The sequence below is a fragment of the Leptonychotes weddellii genome, chromosome 6 (genome assembly GCF_054177405.1).
Source record: "Leptonychotes weddellii isolate Sample4059 chromosome 6, ASM5417740v2, whole genome shotgun sequence".
Lineage (NCBI taxonomy): Eukaryota > Metazoa > Chordata > Mammalia > Carnivora > Phocidae > Leptonychotes > Leptonychotes weddellii.
The window spans coordinates 136,873,892-136,894,975 of NC_138374.1; the positions used below are offsets into that span (position 1 = coordinate 136,873,892).

General features: G+C 46.8%; 2 protein-coding genes and 1 non-coding gene across 10 annotated transcripts in view; all 3 read left to right on the top strand.

Annotated features, from left to right (window-relative positions):
- Positions 1-7,276, top strand: part of KHDC4 (KH domain containing 4, pre-mRNA splicing factor) — a 16,941-nt gene extending 9,665 nt beyond the window's left edge. Inside the window, exons 9-14 of one of the 3 annotated variants that reach the window (XR_014146682.1) lie at positions 472-529; positions 769-1,022; positions 2,751-2,924; positions 3,838-3,922; positions 4,900-4,991; positions 5,976-6,033. Coding sequence is in view for 2 of the 3 variants with exons in the window: in XM_006734773.3 (XP_006734836.1) it covers positions 472-529; positions 769-1,022; positions 2,751-2,924; positions 3,810-3,922; positions 4,900-4,991; positions 5,976-6,175 (891 nt within the window). In the remaining variant the exon portion in view is untranslated. The other 2 variants (XM_006734773.3, XM_031029702.2) reach the window with 2 other exon arrangements.
- LOC115941441 (small nucleolar RNA SNORA42/SNORA80 family) lies at positions 1,738-1,873 on the top strand. Its single transcript, XR_004076196.1, has one exon. It is a non-coding gene; the product is annotated as a small nucleolar RNA SNORA42/SNORA80 family (small nucleolar RNA).
- Positions 7,277-8,133: 857 nt separating the features above from the next.
- RIT1 (Ras like without CAAX 1) lies at positions 8,134-15,798 on the top strand. 6 transcript variants are annotated; one of them, XM_031031664.2, is made up of 7 exons: positions 8,134-8,316; positions 8,537-8,661; positions 8,787-8,843; positions 9,376-9,498; positions 11,488-11,561; positions 11,786-11,977; positions 13,170-15,798. In XM_031031664.2, exons 2-7 carry the CDS (start codon positions 8,556-8,558, stop codon positions 13,398-13,400), a joined length of 783 nt encoding a protein of 260 aa, XP_030887524.1. In that variant the 5' UTR covers positions 8,134-8,316; positions 8,537-8,555; the 3' UTR covers positions 13,401-15,798. The 6 variants fall into 6 exon arrangements, with proteins under 6 accessions (XP_030887524.1, XP_081681601.1, XP_006736777.1 ...); XM_081825475.1 differs by lacking the exon at positions 8,537-8,661; XM_006736714.3 differs by lacking the exon at positions 9,376-9,498 and having other exon boundaries at positions 8,136-8,316.
- Positions 15,799-21,084: the final 5,286 nt, after the last annotated feature.

The following is a 21,084-nucleotide window of genomic DNA, read 5'->3' on the forward strand; positions in this document are numbered from 1 at the left end:
AGAGAGGGAGGGAGGGGTAGAGGGACAGTCTCAAGTGGACTCCGAGCTGACTGCAAGCCTGATGCAGGGCTCGATCCCATGACCCTGAGACTACATCCCAAGCTGAGACCAAGAGTTGGACGGTCAACCGAGTATGTCACCCAGGCGCCCCTTGATTGATGGATTTTTTTTTTAAGATTTTATTTTTAAGTAATCTCTACACCCAGTGTGGGACTTGAACTCATAACCCTGAGCTCAAAAGTCCTATGTTCTACTGACTGAGCCCGCCAGGCTCCCCGCGCCTTATTAAAATTTAGATTAAACGAGTCTAAATTTGGTTGAAATGTCAATGGAAATTTTTTTTCTTTTTTAATCAGTGGAAATATTTTTAATTCCTAGCTGCTTTGGTCTGAGAGTCGTATAGTCAGACCCTTGCAAATACTCTGTGAATTAGGACTGTCCCATATGAATTTGTTTTCCCTTCTCTTGCAGGTTCATGCTGAATATTCTAGATTTGTGAATCAGATTAATACTGCTGTACCTTTACCAGGTGTGTATGTCTTAAAGTGTTTAAGAAAAAGAAAAGTTTTGTTAGTGATATTTATGTATAAAGTAGGGTGTTTAGGGCTAGACCGTGCCAGGGCACTAAGAGTGTTCCCTTCGACTTAACGGTAATTTGGAAAGCCATTCGTCCCTCAGTGTTTTTCTTCCCTAGAGATTAAGTTAATATTCAGCCAAAATGTCTCCTTTTGCTACAGCTGATTAAACACTTTTTTTCTTCCCCCTCAGGCTATACACAACCCTCTGCTATAAGTAGTGTCCCTCCTCAGCCACCATATTATCCATCCAATGGCTATCAGTCTGGTTACCCTGTTGTTCCCCCCCCTCAGCAGCCAGTTCAGCCTCCCTACGGAGCACCAAGCATAGTGCCCCCAGCCGTTTCGTTGGCACCTGGAGTCTTGCCAGCATTACCTACTGGAGTCCCACCTGTGCCGACCCAGTACCCGCTGACGCAGGTGCAGCCTCCGGCCGGCACTGCACAGGTAGGAGGCCAGGCGCGGGGCGGACCCCGCTGACCTCGGGAGAGCTGCCCGGGCAGAGGCGGCGGCACCTGCGGGAAGAAAGCGTGTCGTTCCTGCGTAGCGCGAGGTCTTCTGTTCTGTTCCTGCGGTGTCACCGCTCCCAAGCTACCCAGATGCTCTAGGGCAGCGTGTACACGTGTGTGTGCGTCCCGAAGTCTCTAGCTCCGTGTCACGAGTCTTTCCACCAAGTGGTTGTTTAAAAGAGGAGTCAGGAAGCTTGCTCTGGAGTGCCAGGTGGCAGATAGGTTAGACCCTGCGGGCCACGCGGGCTCTGTCACACCCGCTGCCCTCCGTCGCTGAGGGGGCACAGCCCCAGCCCAGGACGATGCGGAACGACCGCGCGGGGCGGGGCCCTGAGAACACTGGGTTTCCCGAAGTGGGTGATGAGCCGCAGTCGTGGGCCGTCGCTCGCCTGCCCCTGCCTCAAGGAGAAGGGGGCCGGCCTACATGCCTCTCCATGATCGGAACTGAGTCACTAATCTTCAGAAGAAATGCACCATGTGCAGGGGTTCTGGGCCGAGAGGTACATGAACTTTGCCAACTTAAGGATTAGAAATGTTCTTGTATATTTCTCAAGTTACATAAGAAACTAGAATTTTAGGAAAGGGTAGGTAGCTAGCTCATCCAGATGGATGATGTCCACCCCTTCTCTGAGGCAGGGGAGAAGCTAGTGAGCTCAGGGAGATGGACTGATGGTGGGCTCTTCTCTGTGGGCCTCTCACAGTGTGCCCGTGTGAGAGGGGTGCGCAGCCCTGCACCATGGCCCTGCTCCCGACTGGTGGGCTGGGAGCACTGAAGGGGGCTGTACGGTGTGAAACAACAGAAGACTTTCCTAAATTCTGATTGTGACCCCTCGTCCTGATTACTTTCCTTGTAAGGTTTGGCAGAGCCGTAGGTCTCCAGCTCTGAGCCACGTTGCTTTGTGACCAGAAAGGAGTATGACCGAGTTGGCCCTTAGGGTTGGGCTTTAGACAGAGGCTGCCAGGGTTCCTCATGCTTTCCTGTGATTGAGCTGTGCGATCCTGGGATGTGACTCAGCCCATCCAGGCTTTGGTTTCCTTCTAGAAAATGGGCATAATGATGGTATTTCAGAGGTTGCAAAGATTAAGTGAGATGACCCAAGCATTCAATAGGTATTAGCCATTTGTTTAATAAGAGTTGCCCTTTGAGAAGTGCTTGTTTTCTCTAATACATCCTGGATCGGTCCTTATTCCTTTCTGGAACAATCTCTTACAACATTGGACAGACTCCCTCTTGCTGTAACAACTTATCCCTAGAAGTGGCAGATGAACTTGCCTTTGCCACAAGCATTAGCAGCCTTTATAATCCAGAAAGAGCTAATCACATTGATGAGAGGGGTCTAAACTGGAGAATGTTCTTGCTTGATAACTTGTGAACTAAGTGAGTGGCTGGAATTTTTATTTGTTGGTCATGTTTGCCCAAGTGCACAGCAGGTTTCTCCTGAGAGTTCAGAGCCCTGGAGGAATTGTCAGTTTAGCATTTTCCTCCCATGAAGGGGGGAAGGCTAGGCTCTCCTGACACCAAATGATCCAGGAGGGAAGCGAAGGACCAGAGATACAGGATTTCTAGGACACACATGGATTATTAAAGTCTATTGTGTTACTGTTTTCCTTATTAAGTGGCTGGACATTCTCACACCTTTTTCCCCTTCGTTTGTTTTGGTCCCAGAGTCCGATGAGTGGGCCTTTTATTCCTGCTGCTCCTGTCAAAACTGCCTTGCCTGCCGGCCCCCAGCCCCAGCCCCCACCCCCGCCCCCACTCCCAGCTCAACCCCAGGCACAGAAGAGGCGATTCACAGAAGAGCTGCCAGATGAACGAGAATCTGGACTTCTTGGATACCAGGTTAAATAAAATACTCTTATTTTCCTCATCTCATCTTACTATATTCTTCCTTTAAAGAAAGATAAATTCACATCTATATTAACCGTCCTTCTAATACTAGATTTTTGTTTTCTGGAATCCATTTAGATTAGGTTTTTTTCCTTGGGGGATTAGTTTAAAGCAAGAGTGACTCCATTTGGGTGGGTTGGTGTTTGGGATCAGTATAGGAAAATACAAAGCTCCACGTGGAGAGAGGTCGAGAGCTCTATGACTCGTACCTAGAAGGAGTTCTGTAGAATTCTGCACTTCCTCTTATTCATACAGCACTCCTGAAAGCCTCAGATAGTTCTCACTTCCGTTTTACCTACCAGCATATGGTTTGTACTTTAACCTTGGCTCTCAATTTACTGTTCTTCTTCCGCGTAAAAGAGAGCACAGTTACTTTCTCCAGTCCCCACTGCCCACAGCAAAAACTGGGCAGAAATGTAGTGATTCTGGGCATACACGGTATATAAGTAGGCGTTCAAGTAAAGAGTTTTTTAAAATGTTTTTTAAATGTGAAGTTTTAAAATAAATAAATAAATGTGTAGTTTTGGCGCCATTTTGTTTTATCAGGAGAAGCACCTTTACTTTTTGCCAGAGCCCTTGAAATGTTCTTTGAAACAAACTCTGAAGCATTTTTATAGTTTATAAGAGGATAGTTGAAAGCAGATACATGTAGCATGACCAAGTCCTACAGAGAAAGATCACGTCTCCTCCAGCTGTGGTTATGTTCCAAATCCCAGAGGGCTATGTAGTGAGCTTACTGCAACCAGAAAGGCGAGGCACTTGACAGTTACATTAAGGAGCTAAAGTCAATGCAGCAGTTGTAGATTTGCTAATGCCACTGTATTTTTCTGCTCATAGCATGGACCCATTCATATGACTAATTTAGGTACAGGCTTCTCCAGTCAGAATGAGATTGAAGGTGCAGGATCGAAGCCGGCAAGTTCCTCAGGCAAAGAGCGAGAGAGGGACAGGTAAGTTAGTTGGAGCATAATTACATGAATGTATTCAGATGTCATTGGTTTACACCATTAGTGTGAATAGCGACCATTGCTATGAGCTTCCGTGTTCTAAAACTGTAATGAAGGGGCACCTGGGTGGCTCAGTCTGTTGAACATCCGACTCTTGATCTCAGCCCAGGTCTTGATCTCAGGGTCGTGAGTTCACTCCTCGCATTGGGCTGCATGCTGGGCGTGGAACCTACATTTAAAAAAAAAATCGATCAAAGTGTAATGAAATCCTTTGGCTCAAATAAACTTTTTTTTTTTTTTTTTTTTTATAACTGCTGCACTATGCTGCCCCTTTCAGTCTTGAGGCAGTTACCCTGGGCTTTGAGTCATTCAGTTCTTGCTTATCAGGCATCTTCCTCTACTTCACTGTCCGCATCGTGGCCATTTTCCTAAGCGTAGGCAGTGACTGGAGTGTTACACAAGCTGTGTTTGCTACTTAGAATCCTAGAATATAGGGGCTCCTGGGTGGCTCAGTCGGTTGAACATCTGCCTTTGGCTCAGGTCATGATCCCGGGGTCCTGGGATCAAGCCCCACATCAGGCTCCCTGCTCATTGGGGAGTCTGCTGCTCCCTCTTCCTCTGCCCCTCTCCCCCCGGCCCATGTTCTCTCTCTCTGTCTCAAGTAAATGTTTATTAAAAAAAAAAAAAAAATTCCTAGACTATTATCCTAGAATATTATGGACTAAGGTATTTGAACGGGGGGTCCAGCTGCCATCCCTCTCCTGTGTGGTTCTTTGAGCCTTCCTAGGACGGGACTAGCCTCCCACAGCAGTGTTCTACTTTTGGCCTGAACCGGCTAATAGCTTGGCACCTTACAACCTGCTAGTAGCTCAAAGGGGGGCTCAGGTGGAAAGGGTGGAGGTGAACGGTTGACTGTCCGCTGGAGAAGGTACAATTGATTGGATCTGTCTGAAAGGCTGTCATGGTTTTTCTTCTAACAGGCAGTTGATGCCTCCACCAGCCTTCCCAGTGACTGGAATGAAAGCAGAGTCTGATGACAGGAATGGGTCTGGGGCCGGAGCAGGGGGCCACGGTGAGTGACGTGGAGCTGGGGACACGCGGGCAGCTAAGACTGGTCCTAGGTTACTAGTTTTCTGACCTGATGTTCATTCAGGTGGCACTCAGTCAGCTGTTTAATCCAACTTCTAATATCTACAGGCTAAGGAGGATATCTTTTTTTTTTAAATAAGGCAGCATATAGTTACATGGGCTTTTATTTTCAATCGAAGTGTGTCTAGAAAAGTCAACTTATATTTTATACATAGCATCATTAAAACCCTAGGAAATATTAATGATTGGTAGGTTGTTTCAAAATTTTGTTGCCTTTGTTGTCTGAATACCTGGAGGTAATCTGATAAAGACTTAAGGGTTGATATTTCCGGATGCCCGGCTGGCTCAGTTGGAGCCTTCGACTCTTGATCTCGGGTCATGAGTTCAAGCCCCATGTTGGGCATAGAGCCTACTTTAAAAAAAGATTGATTTTTCTTTGTATTGGGAGCTGAGCTGCATCTCTCCTCATAGTTCCTTTTGGTTACGAATGGTCAGCCTGTGGCTGTTAAAAAAGTGTTGCCTCCTAGTATCCCAGAATTTAGAGGAATACGGGATCACTTGTTCTTTGCCTGTAGTCCTAATAAAAATGAACAGAAGAAAATACATTTTTTTCTTTTCTTAACTTCTTTTCTTTTAACTCTTTAAAAGGTGAAATATCAGCCTCCAGAGACTCACTTGCTAACTTTCCTTTTTTTTCTTTTTCTTTTTTTTTTTTTTTTTTTTGTGTTTCTTTTTTCTTTCTCTGTTTTCTTACATGGTTCTGGTGGATTCACATTTGCTGATGCTGGTGCTGTTTTTCGTGTGATCTTCAACGTTTTTGGGTGACCATTGACCCTGTGACCTCAAAATGGTGTCCAACTAACCACTTACAATTAACATCTTTTTTTTATTAACGAATTTATGGTATTATCTTTTTTTTTTTTGTCTTGGTGGGGGATGGGGTTGGGGTTGTTTTTCTCTATTCTAGATTATCCAGTCAAGAAGATGAAAACTGCAGAGAAGGGATTCGGGTTGGTGGCTTATGCTGCAGATTCATCTGATGAAGAGGAGGAGCACGGGGGTCATAAAAATGCAAGTAGTTTTCCACAGGGCTGGAGTTTGGGGTATCAGTACCCTTCGTCACAACCACGAGCTAAACAGCAGATGCCATTCTGGATGGCCCCGTAGGAAACAGTGGAACAGAGCTTTGACCCTTGGTGACTCTCTTTAGCAATAATGCATGCATTTGATTTAATAAGACTCTGGGGCCTGTGTTGGGAACCATCATGGACCTTTGCAGAAGTTAGAGATGCAATGTCCCCTCTCTTAAAGGGGCTTCATTCTTTTTTAAACATCCTTGTTTCTGCAGTGGCATAGTATCTGTTAAAATTTACTTAGAATCACAAATTTGTCTCAGAAGCTTTTTAACAGTTGGTGAAATGTGCTTGTTCAACAGAGCATCCCAACAGGGTCATTCCAGTATACATTTGACCTGTCCAGCCTTTTCCACATGAATGGCCACTATTCTGACAAAAAAAGTTTTATTTGTATTTTACTACTGTTTGGTCAATTTTGCTGACAACTGGTCACAAAGACTTACTATTTATTAGTGGGGAGTTGATTTTAAGACCATCCTTCCCTTTCGGCACCTTTAAATCTAAGAACAGTTCATCCCTATTTCATTTTTGCATTCTTTTCTGTTTTGGAAAATGCAGTTTTACTAATTTAAAGGTGTTGGATATAGCTGGATCCTGAGTAGGAAAATGAAGGGTTTTTGGTTTTTTTCTTCATTATGTCTTTTTATTGGGATGATCCAAAGCTGGCACCTTCAGGCACTCTTGTCCCAGAAAGGCATTGCAGCTTCTATTGCCCTTCTAATAAGCTCCATGTCTTCAGCTGGGTCCGAGAAAACCGCTTGATCAAAAGCTGGTCAGAACTCACCACAGAAACGAAACACAGTGGTCTCTCTCTCCGAACTGGTTGCAGCTAAAATAGAGAGATGTGACTGCTCACAGTAGGATGGATGGTGGACTTAGTGACTGAGATTGCAACTTGTCCTTTTTCTTGGCATTACAGGTTTTGCCAAAAGAACTTTTTTGTATCAAATATTGATGTGTGAAAGAAGGAGCTAGTCTGCTGAACCAGGAGTAGTTTGAGATTCTGAACTGTCATTTTTGCACATTTGAATACTTTGCAGGCTGGCTTTGTATAATAAACATATTCTCTGGTTTCCTATATGTTGTAAATATTTAGACCATAATTTCATTATAAATAAATGTATAAATATTGCTTGTGGTTTCTCTTCTCTTTTCCACAACCCATCCATACACTAAGATTTATAAACTTCTGATAAGCATAACGAAATTAGAACCCACCAGAAGAATAAATACATGGGTCCAGAAGTTTGCATATAGTTGCTAGAGTTTATGACTGTCCAGAGTAGACCCTTCAAAGTCCCGATGAAAACCTGGAGGGTAACTCTGGTGGGCTCCCTCCATTCCCGTACATGAGGCGTCCTTTACTGAACACGGTTAGTGAGGGAGTGAAATACATTAATTCACAAATTATTCTTGGGAAAGCATTCTTAAAGAGGCTCGGTAGAAGCTGAATCAGCCTTTTCCCAGGGCCAACTCCTCCTAGTACCTGCGTGTCCTCCCCAAGGGAGGTGAAGGGGAGTGGTGGTGCCCAGGCGGAAGCTCAGGTGTCTCCAAAATCCTTCATTCCGCTGGGGGAAGTACGTTATTTTACAACAAAGCAGGCCGGCTTTTCGAGTCTCCTTTCTGCGCGTGGAGTCCGGACCCCCCTGCGGTTAGAGCCCCGGTACCGTAGCTGCATCTGCGCTATTTCAGCGGGGATTGGGGTTCCCATATTCGCATGTGGATTACTTTGGGCCCCATTCAGGTTTTGTCACAAACGACACCCAGCCCCCGTGAGTACGCACCCGTGGCCGGGCCCCGCCCTGGCACGGCTCGCGCATGCGCACGCCGGCGAGCCGGGTTCCCCGAGGGGCGGGGCCAGGTGCGCGTCACGCGGCCCCGCCCCCCCGCGGTGGCGCCATCTTCCCCGGCCACGGGAGGGGTCACAGGTCAGCGCCGGAACCTCGCGTGGGGCGGGCGAGCTGGAGATCCGCGCGGCGCGGGGCGGGGGTGGGGGTGGGGGCGGGCACGCGCGGAGGGCCCGGGGGCCTGGGGGGCCGCCTCCTGGGCTCTCTGCCGGCGCCCTGGTCTGAGGAGGAACCCTGAGTTGTTTTGCCGCTTTTGTTTTTCTTCTGGAAACTGCAGTACCTGGGAACGCTGTGCGGTGTCGCCGGCCGGGCCGCCCGGGGAAAGGTGAGGGGGCGCCGGGCCGGTGGTGGGGGTCGGGGGCCGGAGGCGGAGACGCCGGCCGGGGGCCGGGGGCGCAGCGCGGGGGGCGCGGGCTGGGGGAGGGGCCCGGAGGCGCCGGGCCGGTGCGGGGGGCGGGTGCAGGGGGTCGGGGGCGCGGGGCGGGCGCAGGGGGCCGGGGGCGCCGGTTGCGGCCGGGGCGCAGCGCGTCCTTCTTGCTTTCCAGGTGCGCGTCCCGAGGGACCATGGAGCCGGGGCCGCGCCCCGCGGGTAGCAGCTGCGGCAGCCCCGCGGGCCTCTCCCGGGAGTACAAGCTGGTGATGCTGGGCGCCGGCGGCGTGGGGAAAAGCGGTAGGTGCCCGGTGCTTGCATTTCCCAAGAAGTGCTCATCCGCACCCACACCAGATGGGAGGCTGACGCTTGTTCTTTCCGTGGGTCGCGTCTGTGGATTTTAACTTTCGTTTCTTGTTTTGAAGCCATGACCATGCAGTTCATCAGCCACCGATTTCCAGAAGATCACGACCCCACCATCGGTAAGTCGAGTTACCACCTAAGTTTCTAAGTAAACACTATGGACCTGTCTTGGTGTCAGTTTTTGAAACCGTCTTTAACTGCTTCTCTTTGGAGCCTTTGTGGGTGTCCTTATAAGATTTTTTAGCAAGAGTTTCATAGCACTGGGTGAACAGATACTACTTTTTTTCTCCCTTAACTTGGTAGGTCGGTAAGCCGTCTTTCGTGTCCGTCTTTTCTTGAAGGTTCCTGGAACACTTTGGTCCGTTAGGATTTCGGGGTTCCCAGGCTATATTGCCAGGTAAAAGGAGAAGTGTCCAGGCCTCGAAGCCGTTCGCTGTCACTTCTCTAAGGGTCTCTGGCTCTGTAACTATGAGTCAGCTGGTTTGAACTTCCACAAAAGGAAGCAGAAAAACAAGTCCAGCCAGCCTGCTGAAGTCTGACAACTCAGACCTGCAGCCTGGACTTCTTCCCCTGGAAGCTCTTCGTTTACTTCCTTATTCCTCAAGTTTATTACCTAGTAAGGTCTTCTTTCATGTCTTCTCTAACTCTTAGTGCTCTGTTGTTGGCAAAACACTGGTGGAGGAAAAAGAAATTTTGTCTGGCCTTTTCAAAAAAGTTGCTATTCTCTACAAAGACTAAGAATACTACTGTCATTCCTGGACTATGAGGAAGCAGGTTTGATTCTAAGGGGTTAAAGATACAAAGAAAAACGGAGGGGAGGGCACGGTGAGGGCGGGAGCCATACTGCTAGTGTTTTCAGAGTGTCAGGATCCTGGGTCTCTCGGGAGGATTTCCACTGGGTCAGGCCTCTGCCGCTCTTGTTTTCCACAAAGCCAGTGAGAGAGTTCTGTGCCAAGCCAGGTTTGGATGCAGTCGTTCTATATAGTTCATGCTTCTGTGGCTTGAGGAAAATAGAAACACTGCTTGTTTTTTTTTTAAATGTACAGCATTGCTCAGGGATTCAAACTATGTTGAGGATTCTAGAAATAAACTCAGTTTAGGGTTTAAGATAATTTACTTAGAACTTCACAAGTATTTTTTTTTTTTTCTTTAAAGCAAAACTTATATGTGTTCTCTGAAAGAGCTAATTTTTTTAATCAGTTGATTTTTTTCCCCCGGTCAGCTGCTCTCCGGACAATACCATCTGATTCAACAGCATGTACTTATGTGTCTTGAGTTCCCATCATGTGCTAAGTACTGTTGTAGGCCCTGGGAGTGCAGTGGTGAACAAAAAGATGCAGTAGTTTCTCTCGAGGAGTTTATAATTTAGGGCCTTTTCTTTAGGGGGCTTTGTGGCAAACTTTGGCTGCTAACTCTGAGAAGAACAGTTCTACATTGGAGCTAGTACGTGTGCGAGTGTGTGTGTGGTACATATTTACCCGTAACTGAAGTATCAGGAAACTGTGTATGTCACTGCATGTGGTATGCTCTTGTATTTTTTCTTGTAGATTTTTGCTTATTTATTTTAATGCTGGTCCCAACGCGTTAAATTCATTCACAACTCCCTAATCCTAGCGGATCATGGCCTGTAGTTTGAGAAACACTGGTTCGGTGGGCTCTTTATCTTTGAGGAAGAGTCATGAGCAGGGGTTCAAGAAAAAATACTGAAATACACTGGGGTGTAAGCAGCAATTGTTTGAATGATGAAAATATTGAGTGGGTTTCTCTCTTTTTAAAAAAATTTTCTTGTATTTTTCAAGGTTCGTATAATAATGCCCATAAAGAAATTTGTTTTCATGAAGGAGAGATTATGACAATATGGATTATTTAGAAAAAAGTAAATGATTTTTTTTTCTTATATAGTATGAAAATAAGGAGGAACCATAGTATTTGGTTAAGTAGATAAGGCTTTTGAATCAAGCAGCCCTTGGTTTTAATTCTGGCTGTATAATTAACTTTGTAATATGGGAAAGACATTTAATGTTTCAGAGTTTTTCTTTATCTGTAAAGTGGAGATAATACTATGGATTGGAATATTTGTCACTATTGGAATATTGCCACTATTGAATGAGTTAAGGTATATAGATTACTTAGTATAATGCCTGGCATCTAATAACTATTTAACAAATGGTAAAGTTACTTTTCGAGCCTAATTTTTGCGGGGCAGGGGGAGAGGCAGAAGGAGAGAGAGAATCTTAAGCAGGTTCTACCTCCAGCTCGGAGCCCAATGCAGGGCTCGATTCCACAACTCTGAGATCATGACCTGAGCTGAAATCAAGAGTCAGACGCTTAACTGACTGAGTCACCAAGGTGCCCCAGAGCCTAATATTTTTTAAAAAGAATTCTTTTTTAGCCTAGAGTTTTAGATGACGTCTTATAAATATAAGCAATGAATAAACCTATGTCATCACTTAGGTGAAAAACACAAAACAGCTCAGTTGAAGACCCAATTTACATATCTCAATGGATTGAGCATGCTTCCTGAGAAAATCTGGATATTTAAAGAAGTTGTGTATAATCTATTTCTCTATAAGAAGAATTTTAAAATAAGGTTGCAGGGTGCCAGGCTGGCTCAGTTGGTAGAGCATTCGACTCTTGATCTTGGCATCCTGAGTTTGAGCTCCACTTTGGGCTTAGAGATTACTCAAAAAAGAAGAAAGTTAAATAAGGTTACATAATTCCTGTGCTTATGGGTTTATAGTACACCTTTCTTCCCTCCTGTAGAAGATGCTTATAAAATCCGGATCCGTATTGATGATGAGCCTGCCAACCTGGACATTTTGGACACGGCTGGACAGGTATTAAATCTCAGAATGCTGCGTGTAAAGGTGTTTCTCACTGTAGTAGAGGGGAGGGGAAGGCTTATGCAGAGAAGATCACCAGTTCGTCTTTCTCAATTTTTCATGCTCTCTGACTCAGGATAGCAGGTAATTGATATGTGTCTTCTTTGATCTGAAATCATAGCTAATGTGTGTGCAGCCCTGGGTCTCATCACTACATTAATGATCCTGTTCCCCTCCAGGCAGAGTTTACAGCCATGCGGGATCAGTACATGAGGGCAGGAGAGGGGTTTATCATCTGTTACTCTATCACCGACCGTAGAAGTTTCCATGAAGTTCGGGAATTTAAGCAGCTCATTTACAGAGTTCGACGCACTGATGATACGCCTGTGGTTCTGGTGGGAAACAAGTCGGACCTGAAGCAGCTGAGACAGGTGAGGAGAGAGCAGAGATGCAGGCTGGTCTCAGACTGGTCGTCGTCATGTCGGGTTCCGGTGGGAAACAAGTCGGACCTGAAGCAGCTGAGACAGGTGAGGAGAGAGCAGAGATGCAGTCTGGTCTCAGACTGGTCGTCGTCATTTCACTGTATGTAGATTCTTCTGCTTTAAAGTAAAAATTTTAAATTGACTTCTCTTTACCCGTAGAAATTTCTCTAAATCTACTGATTTGCAATTAACTTGGATAAAAATCTGAATTTTAGAAATCAGTTTACAGGATAAAATCCACAGCGTGGTAATCAGATGACAAATAGAGTACGTATTACATGAAGTATCATGGAATGTTCCTAAAACCTTAGAAAGTGATCAACCAATTTGTCAGTTTATGTTGCAGCAGGACAAATGTAGGTTAGACTTCAAGATACATTTCCTGATGGTGAAGATCATTAAGGGGACCTGGAAGGGGAGAATAAGAGAAATTATAGAGGATTCTAGAGTAAGCTGGACTCCCCAGATTGGCGACAGTGTGTAGAATCTGGCTGTTTGGTGTAGAGTTGAAGGAATAGTGGACAGGCATATTGGGACCACTGGTGGAAGCAGCGGAGTAGGTACAGACTTTTCGGAAGTAGTTTGACAGTAGATAAGTTCACAGTGCTTCTCGCTTAATGCCTGTTTGAAAAATCTGTCCAGGAATATATATATGAAATGTTGGTTGCCAGGCTGCTTGTGGTAGCAAAAAGTTAGAAAAAGTCTAAATAATTCAGACCTAGGAGAAATTATGGTCTATCCCTAATTGGCTATATCAATTTTGGATTTGTTATATAGTTGGATTAGAAATCAGTCACTTCGGGGCGCCTGGGTGGCTCAGTCGTTAAGCACCTGCCTTCGGCTCGGGTCATGATCCCAGGGTCCTGGGATCGAGCCCCGCATCGGGCTCCCTGCTCCGCGGGAGGCCTGCTTCTCCCTCTCCCACTCCCCCTGCTTGTGTTCCCTCTCTCGCTGTGTCTCTCTCTGTCAAATAAATAAATAGAAAATCTTTAAAAAAAAAAAAAAAATCAGTCACTTCATAGGAAGGAGGAGTTGAGGAGCTCTCTGTTCAGATTGCCCCTTCGCTTTTCACTTCTGGAGGCAGTTGCGATTGTTTTCTGTGGTTACCACTATGCATTTTCTCATGTTTACATTTTTAAAGGTCACCAGAGAAGAAGGACTGGCTTTGGCGCGAGAATTCAGCTGTCCCTTTTTTGAGACGTCCGCTGCATACCGCTACTACATTGATGATGTATTCCACGCCCTTGTACGGGAGATACGTAGGAAAGAGAAGGAGGCAGTGCTGGCCATGGAGAAAAAATCTAAACCCAAAACCAGTGTATGGAAGCGGCTGAAATCACCATTCCGGAAGAAGAAGGACTCCGTAACTTGAAGGGAGGATGTGCGTGTTGGCCTGTGAACCGCAGGGTTTACTCCGAGCAACCCAGTGGCCTGCACGAGTGAGCATGGCGCTTGCTCTTTGTCCTGTCGTGACCGTTCCTCTAAATGTAACTGACGAAGGGTGTATGCCTAGTGGGAGTCTTCAGTGACGTGGTGTCTGGAATACTGTCTTTTTAGCTAATTCTGATTTATTAACCCAGTGGAGCACTGTCTACTTGTAAATTGTCACATTAGAATTTGATCTACCAATGTTTTGGGTTCTCTTCCTGGTATTAGTTAATTAGTGTCGATTGTTTCCACCCTGGGGGCGTCTGTATACCATGCGTGTTTTACGAAGCCCACAGGAGGAAGTTTCTGCTATGCATTACTCTGTGTCCGTTTCAACTTGGGTTCCCTGAGACCTTCCCAGGGAAGGGCCTCACTTTCTTCTGTTCACAGGTGCTTCCTGGACACACAGCGAAAACCACGGAAAACCCGGTTCAGGGCATTGCTGTGGAACTGCGTCCTGTCGCAGATGCGGGGCTGTGAGCTCGGGGACGCCAGGCCGTGGAGGGGGGCGGGCGGGACTCCACGTCAGGACCACGTTCCCAGTGCAAGCCTGGCTTTCCTAGAAAGTGCACATTCAACCCAGATGCACTGAGCTAGGTGAGGATAAGCAGAAGCGAGTGAAATGTATGCAGGTTTCTCCTATGAAGTTATTTTGTTCTTCCTTTCAGGATTTAGCCTTCCTTAGCTTCCAGGGTCTATGCTTTGGGAGTCATGACTGGATTACTGAACTCTTGCCTAGACCCGTAGTTGGGACAGCCGTGGCCTTGTGCAGGTTTATTTTTTCCCCAGGGATGTGCACACCAGTACGGTTACATTAAGTGCTTCCCTGGCTCTCTAGCAGAGCTAGGCCTGGTGGGACGTTCTCTGGGTCCTTCGTCAGACTGCATTGTCCACGTGGAAGAGATGTCGGAGTTAGAGTAAAACCGTGTATGTGCCTCCTCAACACAATCACTACGCTCCATGCTCAGAGAAGCCTGGGTGTCTCTGTGCTAACGAGCCAGGCGCGAAGCTTTAGGACTCCTGTGTGTTGAGTTTCTCGTTGAAGATTTCTTTGCAGGGACCTTGGGGAGTTCACCGCACAGGGCTGTCTGAGCCTTGACAAAACTCAGCCTAAGAGAATACCACCTTGATATTTGTGCATAGCTGGGGAGCTTGTTCTGGGAAGGCACGGCTTTACATATGGGTGGTGCATTCTCTCTTTCAGAATCAGGATTGTTTGGGTGTCTGGACTTAACTGTGTGTGGAGATTAGGTGCAGAAGTGCTAAGAATAATGTGGCGCAGATTGAACATTAAATGTCACGGACAGAGTTTGTGACCGTCTTAACCCTGAAGCACGCGACTGCAGCGCCATTTAGAAATAGCGTGCCCCTTGACTTACTGTTTTCCACTTTACTGACAGGCAGAAGGATAGGCTTGTTGTGTTTTTTTCCTCATACTCCATGCGATGTCTGTTCCAGGTTTAAAGAAAGGTGATGGTTGCACCTTTTTTAGCTAGGTCGTGGTCCCTTTTGAAACCAGATAAATCATGTTTTATGGTACTCAAGCCATCCAATAGTGGAAGACCCAGAATTTGAATCTCTGCAGGACAGAAATCTGATAGGAACCATAGCACTTTAGAGAAGCATGAAGGTAGAAAAGAAACGCAGTGCAATTCTATTTTAACAGTATTTTACCACATTTAAATTAGCTTAGAGCCTTTTACATGTAATGCCTTAGCTTCTCATTACTAATGATCTAGGGAATCGTAATTAGCGTCGAGCAAGAACTTGACAGCTGTGTAATCATTCAGAACCTTCAAGGCAGCAGAGAAGATTGCCAGAAAGATCGACAAGACAGGAGGGAATTTACATTGTATATAAGAAAAATAACAAATCTGTGTTTTTGAGACTGTCACTGTCCTGTATTTGGTCATTGGATAATTAGCACATTAGTATTGAGAATTCTATTCATGGTGCTAAGTAGTTTGAGGGGGTATAATGTGTGTAGGTAACAGCTCTAATCTTAGTGATCATAACTGTATGTAATTTTATAAGCTCTGAAGAGTCAGGTTTATCCAATTTGAGGGCATTAAAATCCATTACTCCTGGAACTTTGAAGAGAGAAACATTCAGGGACACGTGTGAAAGCACTGGGACTGTTGATGCCTGCGCCCGATTGTTAAGTTAGAAAATTTAGAGTGAGCTGTTAGAATTCAGGAGGGGATATGTTTAATTTTATTATATTTTAGCAAGAATTTGGTCTACTGTGATGTTTGGGGGCGGGAGAAGGAAGAGCAGTCTTTCACTTAACGCATGTGTATATGAAGACAGTTTACATGACACAATACAGAACTTCTAAACAACTTGTTGGGCTTCTCCTTTACTTACCTGTGCGTGGGTGGAAATGCTTAGAATCATTGCACAAAGGTCATTTTAAGAAAATACAATACCATGAGATTTTCTGTTCTGGAAAATACGGATTCAAAAGTGTGAGTGCCCGCCACGTGCAGGATACCTGCGTTGAGTGCGTTGGGGCGTGACATGGAACGCCCTTTCAGAGAGAGGACCTTGGCTCTTGGGCAGGTGGACAGGCTGCAGGGAGGTGAAGCACTGCGGTCCAGCTGCCAAAGAGTCTCCATGTGACAGTGAGTGGGGTCCCACCTCTTAAGTGACTCTGGACTCTGGTTCCCCACCGCGGGCACTGTTCCTGTCCTGGCTTCGGCAGCCAGGACGCTTAGGGGTGTTTGGTGTTTGGCCAGGTAGAGTGAACTGCCACCCCTGGGATGGGGGGGGGGGGCGGGCAGGTGCCCGAGGAAGCCTGCTGAGACCCTGTGTGCAGAGAGGTGGAGTGGTGGGGAGACAGAAAAAAAACATTGGAGACGAATGGCATGTTTGCCACCCGATGAAGGGTTCAGGCTGTTTCCAGTGTGGAACTAAACGTGAGACCGTGAGGAGTCATTGCTTTGTGTGAAGGTCATTGCTTTTGTCTCTACTAAAAATGGGCACTGGCGTTTGTGGAGAGGACTTGGTTTGGACCTTAAAGGAATGTGTTTCTGTGTTCTCATTACTTGTGTTGAGCAGGTCAGCAACGGTCAGGAGGGTCCACTCTTGAACCGGGTAGTGAAGGAGCGGCGTTCCCTTTCTAAGCTGGCCTCCGTTAGGCGAGGCGCGGGGGTTCCATCAAAGCGTTCGTGGGCCTCCTCTGTGCACTGAGCACCGTGTGAGACTGGGATTCGAAGGGATAGACAGTATCCCTGCTCTTGAACTTTGACAAAATCAGCATATCCGGCTGGAGATGGATTGTGAAGTAGGAGATGACCTGCTTCCAACTGGGAATGTTTCAGAAATTCAGAGGAGGAAGGCCCCTGTAGGGCTGGGTCCAGCGGGGCACTGAGCGCTAACGGTAGAGCAGGCAAGTCGAGGAGAGGCTGAATTTAACCCGCGTGGGATAATAGAGAAGATCAAAGCGAGGTGATTTCTGAAGTTTCTCCTCATTTCTAGTGTTTATTGCTTATTTTCTTTAAAAAATCATATAAATTTAGGAAGCTCCTGACAGTTGGTAGTGTTTCTCCTTTTCCAAACTTACTGAGAAGGATGACAAAGAAATTGAAAGTCTTACTTTTTAGGAGTCTGTGTTAACACGGACAAGCACTTGGCTTTAAGAGATGGTTCAGTACTGAAAACGGATTTGCAGTCATCCTGGATTTGCTCAGCTTCAAATTAAAGTTTGTAATCAGGGGCTCCTGGCTGGCTCAGTCCGTTGAGCATCCAACTCTTGATTTAGGCTCAGGTCATGATCTCAGGGTTGTGAGATTGAGCCTCAGTCGCGCTCTGCGCTCAGTGGGGAGTGTCCTTGGGGTTCCTCCCTCTCTCCCTCTGCCCCTCCCCCGCTGCTGCCCAAGCACCCGCGTGCTCACCCTCTAAGATAAATAAAATCTTTAAAAGTTCGGTTCAAACTATGTTCATACATTTATCAGCTCAGCTGGAACTGAAACTTGTGGCCTCGCCTCACAGGGAAGTAGTTGGAGGCCTGAGTTCTCTGATGATGATTCGCCCTGTCCTCACATATCTCTAAATGCTTTTGCTGCACAAATTAATTTTGTCTTTCTCTTTTTTTTTTTTTTAAAGATTTTATTTATTTATTTTAGAGAGAGAGTGAGAGAAAGCGCACAAGAGGGGGGAGCGGGAGAGGGAGAAGCAGACTCCCTGCCCAGCAGAGAGCCCGATGCGGGACTCGATCCCGGAACTCCAGGATCATGACCCGAGCCGAAGGCAGTCGCTTAACCAACTGAGCCACCCAGGCGCCCAATTTTGTCTTTCTCTTTTTCCCACTAAGAATTGTGTTAAATAATTAGGTATAACATAAATTAGAATAATTAAGAAAATAGTGTATTTGTATTTTACTCAGTTTTTGACAAGTTTTTTTCAGTGGAAGTTGGAAGCGGAGCCTTGCTGTTCTTCTTGGTTTGCTGGTTATCTCTGGTTCAGTGCTGTGCTCTTCCCATGTGGCCGGATTGCACCCACGTCCGTGAAGAAAGCGAGAGCCGCCTCAGCTCCTGTCTGCAGAAAGCGCCTTGTCTTCTGATGAGTGGAGTTGGTTTGCGGCTTGTCTGGTGCACAGGACCAAGCATGGTCTGGAAGGCAGGATGGATTTTAGATTTTAGGAAAATGCAGCCAGACAGCATAATTGAGTCAACCCGTACTTAGAGCCTTACAGACCTATTTCCGTGAAGAGCCTTGCAGACCTATTTCCCTTCACTGTCCAGATGGTTGGAGCTGGGGCAAGGGTAGCTTCTTTGGGCTACCACGAGTTAGTGGACGTAACCAAAGACTCCTAGCACGTGGTTTCTGCTCCCAGGGGTGTACAACGGATTGAGAAGGCAGGGCAATTCATAGGCAACCTAAAACCATGTTACATCGACTAATTAAAAAAAAACATAGGAAGATTTGGATTAAATTGGTAGGTAGAATTAGGCCATGAAGATTTCTCAAAAAGTGAAGATGCATGACTTGGAACCACAGAAAAGTCAAGCATCCTGTATGTAGGACGGCTCCAGCGCAGGATCGGAGAGTGGGTGAGTCAAGACTACCCTGGGGTAGGTGGGATGAGCATGGAGAAGCCCACTGTGGCTCAGAGTACACAGCAGGACACCCACGGGGCGGGGCTGAGTGCGTGGGAAGCCGTGAGGCAGGTCTGAAGTGGGCGTGGCTCCCAAGTACCTGTCTGCTCTGGATCAGAAACAGGCAAGAGCAGTTCTGGGTTTTCTCTCTCATTTTCTTAGCTTAACCTCTGGAGATTCTGATCTGATGAATTCTGACAGGATCCGGGAATGTCTGTTGAATCCCAGGAGATTGTGATGGCAGCCATGCTGCCTTTCCTGAGCCAGATGGTGTCGAGTGCCCTGGGCGGGCATCGGAGGGCGGTGTGGAGCGGTGACGGCTGGCTGTCACCAGGTGCGGAGAACGTTAGCGGCTCTCGTCCGGGTGGCGTGGGGTGGGGAGCACGGAGAGTAAGCAGTAAGAAGATGCAGGACGAAACAAGGGCCGTGGCTGGGGGACTAGCAGGAAAAGTAAACTCATACCTTATTATGAAGGAAACCCCTGGATAGAACAAAGACCTGTTCAGTCTTAATGTTTGGGGTATGCTGAAATTTCCAATCAACTTTTAAACATGAGTTGGCCTTAAGACAAAATTACTGAAATGTTTTAGTTTTGTCTAGTAGCCCTTGCTTAAAAAAATTCAGCACATGCGATCATATCATTAAGTCACCCAGTTTTTTGAACAAAAGCTGCTGGGGTGGGGACGTGTCATTTCCTGCCCTTCCCAGAGCTGGTTATTGCTAGTTTATTGCAGTTTGTTCTGAGCCAGGAGAAAATCTCTAGGTTCAGAACTCTCCCCCCATCAGATGTTTGCCCTAGTTTCCTTGCACACCAGTGCTTGATAGGAAGGTGAGTTCAAGCAGGCGCTCCAGTACGGTATAATCCAATATAAAATCTCTGCTGGCCGGGAGGGCGTCCCTGCACTTCTAGGTTAGTCCCACCCAAAACACTGTGGCCACTCTTCCTGTCAGATCCCCAGGCAGCCTCAAGAGCACATGTGGGTCTGCTTGCAGCTAAGACACACCCACCACTGCTACCACCCAAAAAACTGACAAAAACAAGACTCTGCTCTAGACCAGACTTCTTTGGAAACTCCAACTCAGTAGTAAGTGGGAAGAGGCACAGATTTTTTTGTGTTTACTTTAGGTCTGCTTCCGAGACAATATTGTGTCCCCTGCCTGTCTTCCTGCATTCCACAAGCCTTTACTGAGCACCTGCTGGATGCCAGGCATGGTGTTGGATTTTGGGAATTCAGCCGTGTGAATAACAAGAGCGCAGGTCTTGGTGGCTCAGTTCTGTTCTTCAGGGACCTCTGATTTTTTTTTTTTTTTTTTTTTTAAGTAGGCTCCACACCCAGTGTGGGGACTTGAACTGCCCACCCTGAGATCAAGAGTCAACATGCCTGCCGAGCCAGCCGGGTCCCCAGGCACCTCTGCTTCTGATGTGCACAATCTCATGTCAGAGATGCGGACTGAGTGGTAGAGAATGGGGGTGGGGGGTAAGGGGACGAATTAATGAAAGATTGCTCCTGCTCCTTGGTGAAAAATTCAGTGTCAACTTGGAAAAATGCCAGACGGGGGACTGATTTGGTGTGAGTGAATGTCAGTCATGAAAATGTCCAGTTTCGGGAGCCTGCGACTCTTGATCTCGGGGTTGTGAGTTCCAGCCCTGCATTCGGTGGAGTTATGACTTAAATAAAAGTTAAAAAAAAAAGGAACAGAGATGTTCTCAGGTTTCTGAAAAATTATGCTCTGTGGCTAAACTGATTTGCTCTTGAATCATTTATTTTTTTTAAGCTTTTATTTATTTGACACACAGAGCACAAGTAGTCCCGGGAAGTGGCAGAAGGAGAGGGAGAAGTAGACTCCCTGCTGAGCAGGGAGCCTGATGCGGGACTTGATCCCAGGACCCTGGGATCATGATCTGAGCTGGAGGCAGATGCCCAAGCAACTGAGCCACCCAGGTGCCCCACTCTGGAATCATTTAAAGAGGACCCCAAGTGCTAGGCTGTTTGTCTCGTCAAACCACAAGGTACGGGAGGTGGATGAGGTTGACGGCTCTTCTCAGAGTTTGTTATAAGAAGATCATAGGAGAAAACGCTGTGGGCGGACAGATGCTGGAGGAGGGAAAACAATGTGGTCCCCATTCACTTCCAGCCCGGCACCCATTCCTCCTTCCAAAGGAAATGACATCTTATTCAAGAAGCCACCCATTTCCCACACCCAGGTCCAGGGCAGGCCAAAAGACACTCCCATCCTTCTTGCCCGATAGACTCAGCAATGACCACGTGGCCCGTTTTGGGCCAGAGATTAGAGGAGAGAAAAGCTAACAGTTTCTGGGGGATGCTTTACCTTATTTTTTCTGGGAGTGGCCCTGAAGCAGTCTCTTTTCCCCTGGAACCGTTAGGGTTAAGCGGACATTGCATGTCCGTGTGGGCCCCCAGGAAGCACCCGGGACCCTCGGTGTTAGTGACATTTTGCCAGAGTGCCCCGAAGCAGGCCCTGCCTGTGGACTTACACTTGGGTGAACCAGTACATGTTCTTGGTGTT

Excerpts from the sequence above, each read along its gene's own strand:
- RIT1 (XM_031031664.2), top strand. The coding sequence starts at position 8,556 with ATGGAGCCGGGGCCGCGCCCCGCGGGTAGCAGCTGCGGCAGCCCCGCG. Across the intron at positions 8,844-9,375 it reads AGATCACGACCCCACCATCG|TGCTCTGTTGTTGGCAAAAC; the intron begins GTAAGTCGAGTT and ends TCTAACTCTTAG. Across the intron at positions 9,499-11,487 it reads CCTGGACTATGAGGAAGCAG|AAGATGCTTATAAAATCCGG; the intron begins GTTTGATTCTAA and ends TCCCTCCTGTAG.